This window comes from Pelecanus crispus, chromosome 2 (assembly GCF_030463565.1).
Source record: "Pelecanus crispus isolate bPelCri1 chromosome 2, bPelCri1.pri, whole genome shotgun sequence".
In the NCBI taxonomy this organism is placed as follows: Eukaryota; Metazoa; Chordata; class Aves; order Pelecaniformes; family Pelecanidae; genus Pelecanus; species Pelecanus crispus.
This window is the reverse complement of record NC_134644.1, coordinates 175,745,152-175,765,115: the sequence shown is the minus strand read 5'-3', so window position 1 is coordinate 175,765,115 and position 19,964 is coordinate 175,745,152. Positions and strand designations below refer to the sequence as shown.

Sequence of the window (19,964 nt, the reverse complement as noted above, 5' to 3'; positions counted from 1 at the left end):
CAGGGATGGACAGGGCCGGTGCCGGTGCCGGTGCCGGTGCAGCACAGCCGCATGCAGGGCCGGTGCCGGTGCCGGTGCCGCAGCAGCGCAGCCGTGTGCCGGAGGTGCGGCCGGCGCCCCGTACCGAGTAGCTCTCCTTCTTGGCCGCCATGGCGGGGTTGCGGTCGCTCCAGTCGAAGGTCACCTCCTCCTCCTCCTTCTCGCTCAGCCACATCAGCTCCCGGGTGGCGGCGCCCACGAAGGCGTGCAGGCTCTCCAGGTGCCGCAGCCGGGACGCCGAGGAGCTCTGGGGGGGGCTGGGCCTTCAGCCTCCTTCAGCCTCCCCGCTGCACGCCTGCCCGGCCTTCAGCCTCCCCCCTGCACACCTGCTCCTGTCCTTCATCCTCCTCACTGCATCCCTGCCCGGCCTTCAGCCTCCTCCCTGCACATCTGCCCCTGTCCTTCATCCTCCTCCCTGCACATCTGCCCCCGTCCTTCATCCTCCTCACTGCACACCTGCCCCTGTCCTTCATCCTCCTCACTGCACATCTGCCCCTGTCCTTCATCCTCCTCCCTGCACATCTGCCCCTGTCCTTCATCCTCCCCCCTGCACGCCTGCCCGGCCTTCATCCTCCTCCCTGCATGCCTGCCCCTGTCCTTCATCCTCCCCCCTGCACATCTGCCCCTGTCCTTCATCCTCCTCCCTGCACATCTGCCCCTGTCCTTCATCCTCCTCACTGCCCCCCTGCCCGGCCTTCAGCCTCCTCCCTGCACATCTGCCCCTGTCCTTCATCCTCCTCACTGCACGCCTGCCCCTGTCCTTCATCCTCCTCACTGCACGCCTGCCCCTGTCCTTCATCCTCCTCCCTGCACATCTGCCCCTGTCCTTCATCCTCCTCCCTGCACGCCTGCCCCTGTCCTTCATCCTCCTCCCTGCACCCCTGCCCCTGTCCTTCATCCTCCTCCCTGCACATCTGCCCCTGTCCTTCATCCTCCTCACTGCCCCCCTGCCCGGCCTTCAGCCTCCCCCCTGCACGCCTGCCCCTGTCCTTCATCCTCCTCCCTGCACGCCTGCCCGGCCTTCATCCTCCCCCCTGCACATCTGCCCCTGTCCTTCATCCTCCTCACTGCACGCCTGCCCCTGTCCTTCATCCTCCTCACTGCACATCTGCCCCTGTCCTTCATCCTCCTCCCTGCACGCCTGCCCCTGTCCTTCATCCTCCCCCCTGCACGCCTGCCCCTGTCCTTCATCCTCCTCCCTGCACATCTGCCCCTGTCCTTCATCCTCCTCCCTGCACGCCTGCCCCTGTCCTTCATCCTCCTCCCTGCACGCCTGCCCCTGTCCTTCATCCTCCTCCCTGCACGCCTGCCCCTGTCCTTCATCCTCCCCCCTGCACGCCTGCCCCTGTCCTTCATCCTCCTCCCTGCACGCCTGCCCCCGTCCTTCATCCTCCTCCCTGCACATCTGCCCCTGTCCTTCATCCTCCTCCCTGCACGCCTGCCCCTGTCCTTCATCCTCCTCCCTGCACGCCTGCCCCTGTCCTTCATCCTCCTCACTGCACATCTGCCCCTGTCCTTCATCCTCCTCCCTGCACGCCTGCCCCTGTCCTTCATCCTCCCCCCTGCACGCCTGCCCCTGTCCTTCATCCTCCTCCCTGCACATCTGCCCCTGTCCTTCATCCTCCTCCCTGCACGCCTGCCCCTGTCCTTCATCCTCCTCCCTGCACGCCTGCCCCTGTCCTTCATCCTCCTCCCTGCACGCCTGCCCCTGTCCTTCATCCTCCCCCCTGCACGCCTGCCCTGTCCTTCATCCTCCTCCCTGCACGCCTGCCCCCGTCCTTCATCCTCCTCCCTGCACATCTGCCCCTGTCCTTCATCCTCCTCCCTGCACGCCTGCCCCTGTCCTTCATCCTCCTCCCTGCACGCCTGCCCCTGTCCTTCATCCTCCTCCCTGCACATCTGCCCCTGTCCTTCATCCTCCCCCCTGCACGCCTGCCCCTGTCCTTCATCCTCCTCCCTGCACGCCTGCCCCTGCATCTTCCTCCCCACATCTGCCCCACGTTCTTCACCCTCCTCCCCCCACCCCCCCCGCACCCCCCACTGCACATCTCCCTGCCCCCGCACCCTCCTCCCCACACATCTGCCCCACATCTTCCTCCCCACACATCTGCCCCACATCTTCCTCCCCACACATCTGCCCCACATCTTCCTCCCCACACATCTGCCCCACATCCCCCTCCCCACACATCTGCCCCACATCCCCCAGGCCCCGCACCCTCCTCCCCACACCCCCACTGTGGCCTCCCTCACCTCACGTCCTGCGCCACCCACCCCCACTGCCCCCCACTGCCCCCCACCGCCCCCCCCGCCGCCCCCCACCGCCCCCCATTGCCCCCCGCCACCCCCACTGCCCCCCACTGCCCCCCATTGCCCCCCGCCACCCCCCACTGCCCCCCATTGCCCCCCACTGCCCCCCGCCACCCCCCACTGCCCCCCATTGCCCCCCACTGCCCCCCACTGCCCCCCGCCACCCCCCACTTCCCCCATTGCCCCCCACCACCCCCCACTGCCCCCGCCGCCCCCCGCCGCCCCCCGCCGCCTCACCAGCAGCTTGCCGTACTGCAGGTCCAGCTTGCCCAGGCACTCCCGGTAGGCGCCGCGGGGGGCCGGGGGAGAGCTGAGCCTGGGGGGGACGCGGCGTGAGGGGGGCACAGCAGCACCCCACCCCCCGACCCCCCAAAGCACCCGACCCCCGAGCACCCCGACCCCCGAGCACCCCGACCCCCCAAAGCACCCGACCCCCGAGCACCCCGACCCCCGAGCACCCCGACCCCCCAAAGCACCCATCCCCGTTGAGCACCCCGACCCCCCGAGCACCCCGACCCCGAGCGGGGGGTGGGGGGCACACGAAGGCCGGGGACCACCGGCGCAGGGCCGTGCGCGGGGGCAGCGGCGCCATGGGGGTGCAGCCCCCCCTGCACCGGGGCCAGCGCCCATCGACCGCCCCCCGCAGCGCGAGGGGGGGCAGCGCCGGGGCACAGGGCGCTGTGGAGGGGACCCCAGGGTGGGCACCCCAGGGTGGGCAGCAGCCGTGCAGGGGACCCCGGGGTGGGCACCCCAGGGTGGGCAGCTGGCGGGGGCAGAGCTGGGGCCGGCCGAGGGGAGCCGGGATGGGCTGCTCTCCCCTCAGGGACCCCCGGAGCGGGGCGGGGGCAGCCCCAGGCCCCTCAGAGACCCCCATAGCAGGGTGGGGGCAGCCCCAGGCACCCCAGGGACCCCCATAGCAGGGTGGGGGCAGCCCCAGGCCCCTCAGAGACCCCCAGAGCGGGGCGGGGGCAGCCCCAGGCACCCCAGGGACCCCCATAGCAGGGTGGGGGCAGCCCCGGGCCCCTCAGAGACCCCCAGAGCGGGGCGGGGGCAGCCCCAGGACCCTCAGAGACCCCCAGAGCGGGGCGGGGGCAGCCCCAGGCCCCTCAGAGACCCCCGGAGCAGGGCGGGGGCAGCCCAGGCACCCCAGGGACCCCCAGAGCGGGGCGGGGGCAGCCCCAGGCCCCTCAGAGACCCCCGGAGCGGGGCGGGGGCAGCCCCAGGCACCCCAGGGACCCCCAGAGCGGGGCGGGGGCAGCCCCAGGCCCCTCAGAGACCCCCGAGCGGGGCGGGGGCAGCCCCAGGCACCCCAGGGACCCCCAGAGCGGGGCGGGGGCAGCCCCAGGCCCCTCAGAGACCCCCGGAGCGGGGCGGGGGCAGCCCCAGGCACCCCAGGGACCCCCAGAGCGGGGCGGGGGCAGCCCCAGGCCCCTCAGAGACCCCCGGAGCGGGGCGGGGGCAGCCCCAGGCACCCCAGGGACCCCCGGAGCGGGGCGGGGGCAGCCCCAGGCCCCTCAGAGACCCCCAGAGCGGGGCGGGGGCAGCCCCAGGGGACCCGCGGCGGGGGGCTCACCTCGTCGGCCCGCGCCCGCTCGATCTTGGCGCGGACTCCTCGATGGAGTGGTGGAGGCCGCGGTGGCTGCCCAGGTGGGCCTCGACGGTGGGCAGGTCCGCGCCCCACTCGGCCGCCGCCACGCGCCGCTGGTTCTCCTCCAGCCAGGCCAGCAGGTCCTGCAGGTACCGCAGCGGCGCCTCGGCCAGCTCCTGCCGCGGCCGCTGCCCCAGTGCCGCCGGGGCCGCCGTGGCCGCCGGCGCGCCCGACTGCAGCCGCAGGTTGTACTCGGTGCGGATGGCCACCAGGCGCTCGTGCAGGCGGTACACCCTGCGGGCGGCGGCACGGGCTGACGGGGGCACGGGGGGCACGGGGGGCACGGGGGGGTGATGGGGGGCATGGGGCATGGGGGGTGATGGGGGGTGATGGGGGGCATGGGGGCATGGGGGGTGATGGGGGGTGATGGGGGTGATGGGGGGCATGGGGGGTGATGGGGGTGATGGGGGGCACGGGGGGTGATGGGGGGCATGGGGGGTGATGGGGGTGATGGGGGGTGATGGGGGGCACAGGGGGTAATGGGGGGTGATGGGGGCATGGGGGGTGATGGGGGGTGATGGGGGGCATGGGGGGGTGATGGGGGGCACAGGGGGCACGGGGGGTAATGGGGGGCACGGGGGGTAATGGTGACATGGGGGGCAAGGGGGACTTGGGGGGCATGTGGGGCTCAGGGTAATGGGGAGACATGGGGTGCACAGGAGACTTGGGGGGCATGGGGGGCATGTGGGGACATGGGGGGCACAGGGGACATGGGGGGCACAGGAGACTTGGGGGGCATGGGGGGCATGTGGGGACATGGGGGGCACAGGGGACATGGGGGGCAAGGGGCTTAGGGGGGTGCAGGTCATGGGCTGCTCCTGCAGCCCTGTGAGCACTGGGGGGCCCAGCGTGTGGGTCACAGCGCGTGGGTCACACCATGTGGGTCACAGTGTGTGGGTCACACTGTGTGGGTCACAGCGCGTGGGGCCCAGCGTGTGGGTCACACCATGTGGGGCCCAGTGTGTGGGTCACAGTGTGTGGGTCACACTGTGTGGGTCACAGCGCGTGGGTCACACCATGTGGGTCACAGTGTGTGGGTCACAGCGCGTGGCGCCCAGCGTATGGGGCCCAGTGTGTGGGTCACAGCGCGTGGGTCACACCGTGTGGGTCACAGCGTGTGGGTCACAGCGCGTGGGTCACAGTGTGTGGGTCACACCGTGTGGGTCACACCGCGTGGGTCACACCGTGTGGGTCACAGCGTGTGGGTCACAGCGCGTGGGTCACACCGCGTGGGTCACACCGTGTGGGGTCACAGCGTGTGGGTCACAGCGTGGGGTCACACCGTGTGGGTCACAGCGCGTGGGTCACAGTGTGTGGGTCACACCGTGTGGGTCACAGCGCGTGGGTCACACCGCGTGGGTCACACCGTGTGGGTCACAGCGTGTGGGTCACAGTGTGTGGGTCACACCGTGTGGGTCACAGCGCGTGGGTCACAGCGTGTGGGTCACAGCGCGTGGGGCCCAGCGTGTGGGTCACAGCGTGTGGGTCACAGCGTGTGGGTCACAGTGTGTGGGTCACACCATGTGGGTCACACCGTGTGGGTCACAGCGTGTGGGTCACAGTGTGTGGGGCCCAGCGTGTGGGTCACAGCGCGTGGGTCACACTGTGTGGGTCACAGCGTGTGGGTCACAGCGTGTGGGTCACAGCGCGTGGGGCCGCACCTGCGGTACATCTGCTCGCCCTGCGGGTGCCGGCCGTCCTTGAGGGCCTGCACGTCGCCGAAGAGCAGCCGGATGGCGGCGTCCGCCTTGTCCAGCTCCCGCTCCACCTCGGCCGCCTTCTGCGGCGCCTTCCCCGCGCTCAGCAGGCGCACGTCCTGCGGACGGGGCACGCTCGCGCACGCTCGGGCACGCTCGGGCACGCTCGGGCACGCTTGGGGGCATGCTTGGGAACACTTGGGGCACACTTGGGGGCACGCTCGGGGCACCCTTGGGGGCACGCTCGGGGCACGCTCAGGGCACGCTTGGGGCACACTTGGGGGCACCCTCGGGGGCATGCTCAGGGCACACTCAGGGGCACGCTTGGGGCACACTCAGGGCACGCTCGGGGCACACTTGGGGCACACTCAGGCACGCTCGGGGCACACTTGGGGGCACCCTCGGGGGCACGCTCAGGGCACACTCAGGGGCACGCTTGGGGCACGCTTGGGGCACACTCAGGGCACGCTTGGGGCACGCTTGGGGCACACTTGGGGCACACTTGGGGCACCCTTGGGGGCATGCTCGGGCACCCTCAGGGGCACACGCGGGGGCACGCTTGGGGCACCCTCGGGGGGCATGCTCAGGGCATGCTTGGGGCACGCTTGGGGGCACGCTCAGGGCACCCTCGGGGGGCACACTCGGGGGGCACACTCGGGGCACCCTCAGGGGCACGCTCGGGGTACACTTGGGGCACGCTCAGGGCACGCTCGGGGCACCCTGTGCCGCCCCAGCCCCCCGGCCGTGCCCCCGTGCCCAGCGGCGCCGCTCACCGTCTGCAGCAGCGCGTCGGCCTGGTTGAGCTGCTCCTCGCAGAGCCCCGACTCCATCTGCAGCTTGCTGACGACGCGCTGCAGCCGCTCCAGCCTGCGCGGGGACGGCGGGCACGGGGTCGGCACGCGGGCACCGATCCTGCCCGCCCGAGCCACGGTGCAGCCTGCGCCGTGGGGCACCGACCCCATCCACGGGTCCTGCGCCGTGGGGCACAGATCCCGTCCATGCACGGCACAGACCCTGCGCCGTGGGGCACCGATCCCATCCCATCCATGCACAGCACAGATCCTGCGCCGTGGGGCACCAATCCCGTCCATGGGTCCTGCCCCATGGGGCACAGATCCTGTCCATGCATGGCACAGATCCTGCGCCGTGGGGCACAAATCCCGTCCATGGGTCCTGCCCCATGGGGCACTGATCCCATCCATGCATGGCACGGATCCTGCACCGTGGGGCACCGATCCCATCCCATGCATGCAAGGCACGGATCCTGCACTGTGGGGCACCGATCCCATCCCTGCATCGCACGGGTCCTGTGCCGTGGGGCACGAATCCCGTCCATGGATCCTGCGCCATGGGGCACCGATCCCATCCACGGGTCCTGCCCCATGGGGCACTGATCCTGTCCATGCACGGCACAGATCCTGCGCCATGGGGCAATGATCCCATCCATGGGTCCTGCCCTGTGGGGCACCGATCCCATCCCATCCCTGCATGGCACAGATCCTGCGCCGTGGGGCACAGATCCCGTCCCTGCATGGCACAGATCCTGCGCCGTGGGGCACAGCTCCCATGCACGCGTGGCACGGCTGCCGCCCCCGCACAGCCCGGATCCTGCCCCACACGGCCCAGGTCCCGCCCCACACGGCCCGGATCCAAACCCACACCCAGCAGGGGCTCGGCTGGCACCGACCCTGCACATTCATGGCACGGGTCCCGTCCCTGCGCCACCCCGATCCTGCCCCACACAGCACGGATCCTGCCCTGCGCAGCCTGGATCCTGCCCCACACAGCACAGATCCTGCCCCACACAGCACAGATCCTGCCCCACACAGCACAGATCCTGCCCCACAAGCCTGGATCCTGCCCCACAGAGCCCAGATCCTGCCCCACACAGCTCAGATCCTGCCCCACACAGCACGAATCCTGCCCCACACAGCTCAGATCCTGCCCCACACAGCACGAATCCTGCCCCACACAGCCAGGATCCTGCCCCACACAGCACGGATCCTGCCCCACACAGCCAGGATCCTGCCCCACACAGCACGGATCCTGCCCCACAGAGCACAGATCCTGCCCCACACAGCTCAGATCCTGCCCCACAGAGCCCAGATCCTGCCCCACACAGCTCAGACCCTGCCCCACACAGCACGGATCCTGCCCTGCACAGCATGGATCCTGCCCCACACATCATGGATCCTGCCCCACACAGCACAGATCCTGCCCCACACAGCACGGATCCTGCCCCACAAGCCTGGCTCCTGCCCCACAGAGCCCAGATCCTGCCCCACACAGCTCAGATCCATCCCCACACACCAGCAGCGACTGTGCCAGCCCAGCTCTGATCCCGCTCCTGCAGGCTCGGATCCCATCCCTGACCCCCATCCCGCCCCCCATCCCGCCCCCCATCCCACCCCCCATTCCCCATTCCTGCTCCCCACTCCCCATCCTGCCCCCCATCCCGCCCCCCATCCCCATCCCGCTCCCTGTCCTGCCCCCCATCCCGCTCCCCATCCCACCACCCATCCCCATCCCGCCCCCCATCCTCCCCCCATCCCCAGCCCCCCGCCCTCCCTGCCTGTGCCGCTGCCCCGCCAGGCCCGGTCTCCCCGGCTGCGGTGCGAGACCCCCGGGCGGGACGGGGCCCGGAGCCGGCGTCGCGGCACAGCCCGGCCCACGGCAAGGCCACCAGCGCCCGGCTGCCGTCCCGTGCTGCACCATGCCACACCGTGCCGTGCCGTGCCACAGCGTGCCACACCGTGCCGCAGCGTGCTGCACCGTGCCGCGCCGTGCCGTGCCGTGCCACAGCGTGCCACGCCGTGCCACAGCGTGCTGCACCGTGCCGTGCCGTGCCGCGCCGTGCCGCGCTCGAGGCCGGCGGCCACGTTGGCTTCCCGGAGGAGGCCAATGACTCACGCGCGGCGCGGTTCCGCGGAGGGGGGCCGGGACACCCCGCTCCGGCCCAGCCCGGCCGCACGGAGCCGCGCACCGAGCCGGCGGCCCCCGTGCCCGACCCCCGGTGCCGGACCCCCCGTGCCGGCCCCCCGGCGCCGCGCGGCACTCGCCTCTCGAACTCGGCGCGCAGCAGCTTCTCGCGCTCCAGCACGGCCACGTGCAGCTTGCCCCACTCCTTCTCCACGTCCAGCGGGTGGTAGCCGGGGGGCACCTTCAGCTGCCCCGCCTGCACCGCGCCCTGCGCCCCCCGCCCGGTCAGACCCCGGCACCGGGACCCCCGGCAGCCCTGAGCTGGGGGAGGCGCGGGACGGCCCCCGGCACGGCGAGGGGCGCTGCGGGACCCCCGGCACCCTGGGACCCCCAAGCACCCCGGGACCCCCAGCCCCAGGACCCCCCAGAGCCCCAGGACCCCCAGCCCCTCTGGACCCCCAGCCCCTTGGGACCCCCGGAACCCCAGGACCCCCAGACCCTCCGGACCCTGGACCCCCGGGACCCCCAGCCCCTTGGGACCCCCAAAGCCCCAGAACCCCCGCCCCTCAGGACCCCCAGCCCCTTGGGACCCCCCAGGACCCCCGGCCCCCTCTGGATCCCAGCATCCCAGGACCCCCAGCCCCTTGGGACCCCCCAGGACCCCAGATCCTTGGGACCCCCTGGACCCCCAGCCCTTCAGGATCCCAGCCCCCCAGCCCCTTGGGACCCCCTGGGACCCCCAGCCCCTCAGCACCCCAGCCCCCGGGACCCCCAGCCCCCCAGCCCCCTGGCCCCCCGGCCCCGCTGACCTCCAGGGCCTGGAAGATGGCCTTGGAGCGGTTCTTGTCGGCCTCCTTGGCCGGGAGCTCCGTCTCCTTGAACTTGAGGAACTGGCGCCAGAGGATCTGCGGGGGGGGGGGGGGGGGGGGGCGGCTACGGCGGGCAGCGCGGACCCCCGCCACCACCCCCCGCGGGCACGGGCCGGGACCCTCTGCGTGCCGGACCCCAACCCCTGCCGGGACCCCAACATCTGCCGGGACCCCAATTCCTGCTGGGACCCCCAATTCCTGCCAGGACCCCTCTGCGTGCCGGACCCCAACCCCTGCCGGGACCCCAACCCCTGCCGGGACCCCAACCCCTGCCGGGACCCCCAATGTCTGCCAGGACCCCAATTCCTGCCGGGACCCCAACCCCTGCTGGGACCCCAATTCCTGCCGGGACCCCCCTGCCTGCCCCCCTGCCTGCCCCGCAGCCCCCACTGCTGTGTGCTGGAGGGGTGCCCCCCCCTCCACCGCCCCCGTTCTCCCCACGTGCGGAGCCGGCGGGAAGGGGCCGGGAGCCGGCGCTCGGCACCGGTGACTCCGGTGCAGCCGGGAGCGGGCGCGCCCGGGACCCTCCCTGCCCGCTGCGCCGGCTCTGCCGCGCCACGGCCGCCCCCCTCCCCAAAACCGCCCGGGCTCCGAGTCCCCGCCGTGCCCCGCCGCCCCCCCGAGCCGCACGGACGCGGCCGGGCCCGGCGATGCCGCGGCCGCCGCCCCGGCGTTCCCGCTCGCCACGGAGCCGCGAGGCCGTCGGGAGCCGCACGCCGGCCCGGGGTTGCCCAGGCGGGGAGGACTCGGCGGCACGAAGCCAGCCGGGCCGCTCGCCAACGCGGCACCGCCGCGGCGGCGGCGGCGGGCAACCGGGGCGGCTCGCCGGGGCTTTCCATCGCGCTTTGCCGGCGGCGCTGGCCCACCTCGATCTCCTCGTAGCCGGCGGGCAAGCGGCGCTCCTGGAAGAGCAGGGTGTGCTGGCCGAGCCACTGCAGCAGCAGCGTCACCACCTCGTAGTACTCCTGCCAGCGCAGCTGCAGCTCCTGCCGGGGCGCAGGGGGGGCGTGGGGCGGCTGCCGGCGCCGGACCCCCGCGCGCCCCCCGCCCAAGCACTCACGTTGGCCTTGACGCCGTCCTGCACCTCGGGCACGCGGGGCATGGCGTCGTAGAGCGAGGAGACGTAGGTGATGATGGACTTCTCGTCCGGCTGCGGCACGTCCACGTCTGCCGAGAGGGCGGGCGGTGGGGCGCGGGGGGGCGCGGGGGGGCGCGGGGGGTCCGCGGGGTGCCCCCCCCCCCCCCATGCCACCCCCCTCCCGCCGCGAGCCCCCTCCCGCACCTTCGGGGTCCAGCAGGCGCGTCACCCCCAGGTCGCGCTCGGCCACGGTGAAGGCCTGGTCCAGGTTCTCCAGGTTGCTCTGCCGGTAGACGCGGTTCATGTCGATCAGCATGGGCCTGCGGGCACGGCGAGGGCTCAGCGGGGGTCGCGCCGGGACAGCGCCCGCGCTTCGGGGACCCCCCGGGACGGGCGGCGGCCCCCCGCGAAGGGCTGCCTGCGCTGCCTGTGCTGCTTGTACTGCTTGCACTGCTTGCGCTGCCTGTACCACCTGCACTGCTTGTACTGCCTGTACTGCTTGCACTGCTTGCGCTGCCTGCGCTGCCTGCACTGCTTGTACTGCCTGTACTGCTTGCACTGCTTGCGCTGCCTGTGCTGCCTGCACTGCCTCCACTGCCTGTACTGCCTGTGCTGCCTGCACTGCCTGCGCTGCCTGCACTGCTTGCACTGCCTGTGCTGCCTGTACTGCCTGCGCTGCCTGCACTGCCTGTGCTGCCTGCGCTGCTTCCACTGCCTGTACTGCTTGCACTGCCTGTACTGCCTGCGCTGCCTGCACTGCCTGCACTGCCTGTACTGCTTGCACTGCCTGTACTGCTTGTGCTGCCTGTGCTGCCTGTGCTGTCTGCGCTGCTTGCACTGCCCACCCTGCCTGCACTGCCTGCACTGCCCACCCTGCCCACACTGCCTGCGCTGCCTGCGCCTCTGCCAGCCACCCCCCGCCCCGCACACCCCCTGTTCCCGGGGCACCAGCAGCTGGCAAGACCCCCGCGGCCAGCCCACCGCACCCCCACGGCAGGGACAGACAGCCACCGGCACCGACCCACAGCGGGCACTGCCCCACATCCCCGTGCAGACCCCCAGACCAGGCACTGCCCCACATCCCCATGCAGACCCCTGCAGCGGGCACTGCCCCACATCCCCGTGCAGACCCCCAGACCAGGCACTGCCCCACATCCCCATGCAGACCCCCAGACCAGGCACTGCCCCACATCCCCATGCAGACCCCCAGACCAGGCACTGCCCCACATCCCCATGCAGACCCCCGCAGCGGGCACTGCCCCACATCCCCGTGGGGCAGGCAGCAGCCCCAGCCCCCAGTGCAGCCGGGGGTCCCAGCGCGGCCGGGGGTCCCAGCGCCCGCCCCGTCCCGGTGCCTACAGCTCCGTGAGGCGCAGGCTGCGCTGGACGGAGTAGACGGAGCCGCTGAAGCCGGGGCCCGCCGGGCGCCCGGGGACGTCCTCGCACAGCATCAGCACCCCGTCCCGCGCCCCCCGCCGAGCTCCCCGCGCCGCGCTGCCGCGGCCGCCTCCCGGCCCGACGCCGCCCGCTGCGCTCCATGGCGGGACCCAGCTCCTGCCGCGGCGGGGGCTCGGCGCGGACTGCGGCGCCGCCGGGAGCGCGGCACGGCCGCCGCCTCCCGCCCCGCACGGGCCTGCGCGTACTTGCGCTCCCCGAAAGCGCCCGGCGGCCACGGCACGGCCCGCCCGCCCGCGCCCCGGCACGCCGCGGCGGGCACGGCGCCCACGCTGGCAGCGGGACGGCGGCTGAGCCGCCGCGCCTCGCGCCGATACGCCGGGGCTTGTCGGCAGCACGTGCCCGCCTCGCCCCGAAGCGGGATCGGCGCGGCCGGGAGCCACGCGCCCGCACGCCGGCTCGACGCCCGGCCGCCGCTCCACCTACTTGTGCCGGTGGATGATGGCGTTGAAGAGGCGCCCGTCGCGCCAGCTGGTCGTGAAGTTGTCGCAGCGCAGGCCCTGGTAGTCCTCCACCATGCGCTGGGACCAGAGCAGCAGCTTCTCCTTGGCCGTCATGTCCTCCGACTGCCCCGTCACCTGGATGTCGGAGATCTGCCGGCGCGGCCGCGCGTTACGCGCCGCCTCCGTGCCGCCTTCCCCGCCGCCCGCCGCGCCCCGGCCGCAACCGCTGCGCCGCTCCCGCCCCGTGCCGGGACCGCGGCGGGGGACCCCCCGGCGCTGCCGAGCCCCGGCACCGCCGGCAGCCCCCGGCGCCGCATCCGGAGCGCGGCGCGGCCCCCGGCCCACCTGGAAGTGCAGGATGATGGTCCAGATGAGCCCCAGCGTCAGCTTGGGGTTGCCGTCGGCAATGTCATCGTTGCGGATGTTCACCAGCTTCACCTGCGGGACCGAGCGACGCCGGCGGCTGCAGGGAGGGCGGCGAGCGCGGCCCAGCCCCGGGGGTCCCCGGCGGGGTCCCCGCCGCCCCGGCAGCGCCGTGGTTCCCCCCCCCGCGCCCCTCACCTGGCGATGCTTCAGGTAGTCGAGGGCGATCTGCACGTTCTGCAGCTTGTGGAAGCGCATCCGGCCCTTCTCCCGGGGCTGCGGGGAGAGCGGGGCGCCGTGAGCCGCAGGTCCCACCCGGCGCGCCGGCACGCAGCCCCGCCGAGGCCTCGCACCCTTCGCCGGCGAGGGCACGGCGCCGCGAAGCCGCAGGATGTCCCGCCGCAGCCCTGCGTGGCGGCACCGCTCCCGGCCGAGCGCCCAACCCTGCCCGAAAGCCGGCAGCTGCCGGCGCAGGCCGGAGAGGCGAGAGCAGCGCAGGCGACGGCCGCGGCGGCGCCGCAGGGAGACGGTGCCGGGACCGGGGCCCGTGCCACCGCCGCACGGCGCGTGGGCACCGCAGCCGCTCCGCCGAGCCGGTGCCGGCCGTGACGCCGGCGTGCCCCGTCCCGGCAGCGGGGATCTGCCACGAAATCCTCTGCCCGCGGCGCGGGGCGGGGAGCGCTGCCGGACCACAGAACGGCGAGCGCGGCCAACCCGGCCACCGGACCCCGCGCTCCCTCGGCCACGCAGCAGCGCCGGCCCCATGGCGCGGGCACGGCCGCGCTGCCCCACGGCAGCCCCGCTCCTCCTGCCCTCGCCAGCCCCTCGCCCGGCCCGCGGCGGGGCCGTGCCGGCGGCGGCACGTGGCTCCCCGGCACTCCCTGGTCGTGCCCGCGGCGGGGACCGGGAGCCGCCGTGCTGGGTGAAGCCCCCAGCGAGACCCTCGCCCCCGTGCGTCCCCGTCTGGGGTCCCCGGGCAGCCCCCCGGCAGCTCCTGCCTGGTCAGACCCCCGTGCCCCGCGGCAAGGCCCGGCGCTCCGCCGGCAGCGGTGGTGCCCAGCCCCGGCTGCCGGAATGGCCGGGGACCCCTGAGCCCCCAGGTGCCGCTCAGCGACGGACCGGGGGTCTTTCGCCCCACGGCCGTGGGGCACGACGGCGACGCAGCCGTTTGGCACAGGGTCCGGCCCCGGCGGCAGAGCCGGGGGTGCTGGCAGCCGCGGCACCGTCCCCTCGCCGGGTGCACCGGGCAGCCCCGGGGGGCCGCCGGCACCTCTTGCCGCCACGCCAGGAACCGCAGCCCGGCTGCGTCCCCGGGGGAATCCCCGTGGCACCGCTGCCGGCGCCGCCGCGCTCCCGCCTCGCCGCGGCCCGGGGAAACCCGCCCGCAGCCGGCGCTCGGCCTCGGCCACCCCGCTGCCGGAGCACCCCGGGGCTGCCGCCGCGCTTCCCCCCGGCACAGCTTCGGCGCCGGCGGCACGGCGCATCCCGGTCGCGGCGGCGGGCGCTGGGCAGGCAGGGCCATGCGGAGAGCAAACGGCAGAACCACTCACCAACCGCAAGTTCCTGATCACGTCGCGCTCCCTCGGCTGCCCGGCCAGAGCAAAGAGAGGAAGGAGGCAAAGGCCGGAGGGGGACGGTGAGGGCAGAGCCGCCGACAGGAGCCCAGCGCGGAGAAGCAGAGAGTTCACCAAAGCAAAGAGACGTCCGGGCGTTAGAGCCGGCGCGGCGGGGCCGGGGGGAGGCTGCGGCACGGAGGGGAGCGGCCGGGCCCCGCCAGGACTCGGGGTACGGCGGCGCGGTGCCGGCCGGCTCGCGGGAAGAAGAGGAGAGGCCAAGCGGGAGAGGGGCGGGAGCGATGCGGGGGTGCCGGCGCGCGGAGCCAGCGCGGGACGGGGTGCGGGGCGGCAGCGAGGCGGCGGCGGGGGCTCGGCGCGGTGCCCTTACCAGCGTGTCCCCCGACAGCACCTCCAGCAGCGAGATGAGGTTGTGGCCATCCCGCAGGTCCTCGTAGAGGTCGTTGACGTGGCGCTGCGCCTGCGGGGACCGGCGCGGCGTTAGGGCGGGGGCCGAGAGCCCCGGCCACCCCCCCCCAGCCCCACGCGCCGGACGGCACCGCGATGGGACGGCGCGGCGATGCCCGCCGTGCCCGAGCACGGCCCGGTGCCCCCCGACCCCGCGGCCCCGTCCCACGCCCCCCGGGAGCGGTCGCCCACTGTGCCGGCGCCGGCCGCCGGCGCAGGGAGGGGTCGGCACGAGAAGAGAAAGAGCGCGGCGGCGGCGGCCGGGGAGACCTACCTCTGCTCGCCAGTGCTGCGCGGGGAGAGCGGAGAGAAGAGAGAGAAATTAGGAGAGGCAGCGGAGAGGAGGCGGCGCGGGGCGGGCAGGAGGCGGCCGGGACCTGCCAACGGCACCGACGCCAACGGCACCGACGCCAACAGCACCGACGCCAACGGCACCGACGCCGCCGGCACGCGGGGACGTGCCCACGCGCGAAGGCCGGGCAGACGAATCGGCGCGTGCCAGGCGCCGGCGTGGGGCTCTGCCCGCCGCGTGGCAGGGACAGGCACCGGCACGCCAGCGGGGGCTCGGCGGGGAGCACGGCACGGGGAGAGGGGAAGGGCGCGGGAGAGCAGAGCGCGGGCCGCACGGCACCGGCGCGGCCGGCAGGAGCACCGGCGTGGGCAGCAGGAGAACCAGCGTGGGCAACAGGAGCACCGGTGCAGGCAGCAGGAGCACCAGTGCAGCAGGAGCAGCGGTGCAGGCAACAGAAGCACCAGCATGGGCAGCAGGAGCAGTGGTGCGGGCAGGAGGAGCACTGGTGCAGGCAGCAGGAGCACCGGCACGGGCAGCAGGAGCACCGGTGCGGGCAGGAGGAGCACCGGTGCAGCAGGAGCAGCGGTGCGGGCAGGAGGAGCACCGGTGCAGCAGGAGCACCGGCACGGGCAGCAGGAGCACCGGTGCGGGCAGGAGGAGCACCGGTGCAGCAGGAGCAGCGGTGCGGGCAGGAGGAGCACCGGTGCAGCAGGAGCAGCGGCATGGGCAGCAGGAGCACCGGTGCAGCAGGAGCAGCGGCATGGGCAGCAGAAGCACCAGTGCAGCAGGAGCAGCGGCATGGGCAGCAGGAGCACCGGTGCAGCAGGAGCACCGGGGCAGGCAACTGTAGCAGCGGCATGGGCAGCAGGAGCACCGGCATGGGCAACAGGAGCACCGGTGCAGCAGGAGCACTGGCGTGGGCAGCAGGAGCAGCGGTGCAGCAGGAGCACCGGCGCAGCAGGAGCACCGGCGCAGGCAGCAGGAGCACCGGCATGGGCAACAGGAGCACCGGTGCAGCAGGAGCACCAGCGTGGGCAGCAGGAGCAGCGGTGCAGCAGGAGCACCGGTGCAGGCAGCAGGAGCACCGGCGCAGCAGGAGCACCGGTGCAGGCAGCAGGAGCACCGGTGCAGCAGGAGCAGCGGTGCAGCAGGAGCACCGGCGTGGGCAGCAGGAGCAGCGGTGCAGCAGGAGCAGCGGTGCAGCAGGAGCACCAGCGTGGACAGCAGGAGCACCGGTGCAGCAGGAGCACCAGCGTGGGCAGCAGGAGCAGCGGTGCAGCAGGAGCACCGGTGCAGCAGGAGCACCAGCGTGGGCAGCAGGAGCAGCGGTGCAGCAGGAGCACCGGTGCAGCAGGAGCACTGGCATGGGCAGCAGGAGCACCGGTGCAGCAGGAGCACCGGCGTGGGCAGCAGGAGCACCGGTGCAGCAGGAGCACCAGCGTGGGCAGCAGGAGCAGCGGCACAAGTGGCCGGGAGAATTGGTGCCCGCACGGCGCTGCCGGAGGCCTCTGCTCCCGCATCCTGCGGTGCTCTGCCACGCTGGCGCGGGGACTGGGGATGCTCCGGTGCTGCCGCCGGCACCGCCGGCACAGCTTCCCCAGAACTTTTGGCCGGGCCGGCAGGCGGCCGCGCGCCCGTACCTTGATGAGGTGCTTGTTGACCCATTTGGTGAAGGTTTTCTTCTGGACCCGGTCTCGCTCATCTGCAAGAGAGGAGAGGGCAGGGTGAGCGGGCGGCGGCGCGGTTCCCGGCGCGGCGGCACGGCCGGCGGCACGGCTGGCAGAGGAAGCGATGAGCCAACATCTCCGGGGAGCCACGGTGAGTCACGGGGCGTGCGAGGGGAAGGAAACGGTTAACGGGGATGGGCCCCTGCGTGCCTGCGCCGCCGCAGCCCCCGCCGCGACCAGCGACGCGTGGGTACGGTTGGAGCCCGCGCATGATCTGCGCCGACGTGCGCGGCATCGCGACGAGCCCGCGGGGCGTCCGCCTTGGCGCAGCCCCGGGCGCCGCGTGTTCACCCCGAGCGGGGACGTGCCCGCGGGCCGGGGCTGGGCCGGCGGCGAGCTTGCAGCGACGCAGCCCCCAGCTTGCAGCGACGCAGCCCTGAGCCTGCAGCGACGCAGCCCTGAGCCTGCAGCGACGCAGCCCCCAGCTTGCAGCGACGCAGCCCTGAGCCTGCAGCGACGCAGCCCCCAGCTTGCAGCGACGCAGCCCCCGGCTTGCAGCGACGCAGCCCCCAGCTTGCAGCGACGCAGCCCCGAGCCTGCAGCGACGCAGCCCCGAGCCTGCAGCGACGCAGCCCTGAGCCTGCAGCGATGCAGCTGTGGGTGTCTGGGGTGGGGCCGGGCCCACGGATCGGCTGCCTCAGCGCAGCCCCAGGCGTGTGGGGCGAGTCCGGGCTCAGGATGAGCCCGCGGGGCGCCTGCCCTGGCACGGCTGCCGGCACGGCGCGCACGGCCCGAGCGTGACGGGCACGGAGCAGGACGAGCCCACGGGGTGCCTGCACCCGCGCAGCCCCACACATCGCACGTTCACCCTGAGCGTGACGGGCACGGAGCAGGATGAGCCCACGGGGTGCCCGCACCCGCGCAGCGCCCAGCACGGCGTGCACGGCCCGAGTGTGCTGGGTACGGATCCGGATGAGCCCATGGGGCGCCTGCCCTGGCACGGCCACCAGCACGGCGTGCACGGCCCGAGTGGGGCAGGTCTGGGGCGGGGATGAGCACAGCACCCGCGCAGCCCCACACATCACACGCTCACCCCGAGTCAGGCGGGTACGGAGCAGGACGAGCCCACGGGGTGCCCGCACCCGCGCAGCGCCCAGCACGGCGTGCACGGCCCGAGTGTGCTGGGTACGGATCCGGATGAGCCCATGGGGCACCTGCCCAGGAATGGCCGCCGGCACGGCGTGCACAGCCCGAGTGGGGCAGGTCTGGGGCGGGGATGAGCACAGCACCCGCGCAGCCCCACACACGGCACGCTCACCCCAAATCAGCCGGGTACGGAGCAGGATGAGCACAGGGGCGCCTGCGCCCGCGCAGCCCCACACACGGCACGTTCGCCCCGAGGGCGCCGGGTCAGGCTCAGGATGAGCCCATGGGGCGCCCGCACCCGCGCCCCCCGCCCGCCGATGGGGACGTGCCCGGGCCCCGCTGCCCCCCGCGCTGCTCCGTGGGGTGGGGGAGCCCCGGGGGCCGCCCAGCCCCATCCCGGGGCCGCTCCTCCGGGGGCACCCGCGGGGACCCCCCAAAGCCCCGGCGGCTGCCCCGCACCCCGCGGCCGCGGGCAGAGCTGCCGGGCCCGTGAGTCACGGGCGCTCCCTCGCCCGCTGCCCTCCAAGAACCGGGGGCGGCGGCGGCTGACGCAGCGGGGCCGGGCACCGGGGATGGCGGCCGCACCCCGGCCCCCCCCGCTAACGGGCACCCGTCCCGCGCACCCCGAAAACGAGCACCCAGCCCCACGGACCCCAGCCCCACGGGACCCCAGCCCCATGGGACCCCAGCCCCACGGACCCCAGCCCCACAGACACCAGCCCCACGGGACCCCAACCCCATGGGACCCCAGCCCCACAGGATCCCAGCCCCATGGACCCAGCCCCATGGGACCCCAGCCCCATGGGACCCCCGGCCCCATGGACCCCAGCCCCACAGGACCCAGCCCCACAGGACCCAGCCCCATGGGACCCCGGCCCCATGGCATCCTGGCCCCATGGACCCCAGCCCCACAGGACCCCAGCCCCACAGGACCCAGCCCCACGGGATCCCAGCCCCACAGGATCCCAGCCCCGCGGGCGGCTCGGCCGGGGCGTGACGGGCCGGGAAGCAAGGGCCGGGGAGCGGCAGCGGCACGGGAAGAAGGAAGGAAGCGTGGGGCACGCAGTTGCGGCGGGTTGGGGCACGCCGAGGCGGGGGGCACCCCACTGCCGCGCGGCGAGCGGGACCCGCGGCCGAAAAGCCCAGGTGAGCCCCGGGCTGGCGGCGGCCACGCGGCGGCCGGCGGAGCCATGGGGCCACGGCGTGGCCACGCCACGGGCAGGACGGGCGCGGCGTGGGAGGAAGCGCTCGCGCCCGCCGCGGGCAGGGGTAGCGGGGATGGGGACGGGTGCCAGCGGGGGGGCTGCCCCATAGACTGCCTGGGGACAATGACCTAGCGGGGGGCTGCCCCATAGACTGCCCCGGGGGCACTGCCCCAGCGCGGGGGGGCTGCCCCATAGATTGCCCCGGGGGCACTGCCCCAGCATGGGGGGCTGCCCCACAGACTGCCCGGGGTCACTGCCCCAGCGTGGGGTCTGCCCCATAGACTGCCCGGGGACAATGACCTAGCATGGGGGTCTGCCCCATAGACTGCCGAGGGACAACGCCCCATCATGGGGGTCTGCCCCATTGCCTGCCCGGGGACACCGCCCCACTGTGGGGGTCTGCCCCACATCCTGCCCAGGGACACCGCCCCATCACGGGGGTCTGCCCCATAGACTGCCGAGGGACAACGCCCCATCACGGGGGTCTGCCCCACATCCTGCCCAGGGACACCGCCCCATCACGGGGGTCTGCCCCATAGACTGCCGAGGGACAACGCCCCATCACGGGGGTCTGCCCCACATCCTGCCCAGGGACACCGCCCCATCACGGGGGTCTGCCCCATAGCCTGCCTGGGGACACCGCCCCAGCATGCGGTCTGCCCCATAGACTGCCGAGGGACAACGCCCCATCACGGGGGTCTGCCCCACACCGCCCGGGGACACCGCCCCATCGTGGAGGTCTGCCCCACACCGCCTGGGGACACCACCCCACGGCGGGGGTCCACCCTGGTGCAGGCTGTGGGGCCAGCCCCCCG

The 19,964-nt window shown here is 74.0% G+C and overlaps 1 protein-coding gene across 1 annotated transcript in view; it reads right to left on the bottom strand.

Annotated features, from left to right (window-relative positions):
* Positions 1-19,964, bottom strand: part of PLEC (plectin) — a 70,859-nt gene that overhangs the window by 22,438 nt on the left and 28,457 nt on the right. The window contains 19 exon segments of the mRNA XM_075728240.1: positions 125-286; positions 2,584-2,643; positions 2,645-2,662; positions 3,920-3,954; positions 3,957-4,228; positions 5,656-5,810; positions 6,465-6,558; positions 8,751-8,878; positions 9,420-9,515; positions 10,346-10,465; positions 10,540-10,646; positions 10,762-10,877; positions 12,439-12,605; positions 12,801-12,893; positions 13,017-13,094; positions 14,369-14,404; positions 14,763-14,852; positions 15,114-15,128; positions 16,772-16,833. Coding sequence (XP_075584355.1) covers positions 125-286; positions 2,584-2,643; positions 2,645-2,662; positions 3,920-3,954; positions 3,957-4,228; positions 5,656-5,810; positions 6,465-6,558; positions 8,751-8,878; positions 9,420-9,515; positions 10,346-10,465; positions 10,540-10,646; positions 10,762-10,877; positions 12,439-12,605; positions 12,801-12,893; positions 13,017-13,094; positions 14,369-14,404; positions 14,763-14,852; positions 15,114-15,128; positions 16,772-16,833 — 1,904 coding nt within the window.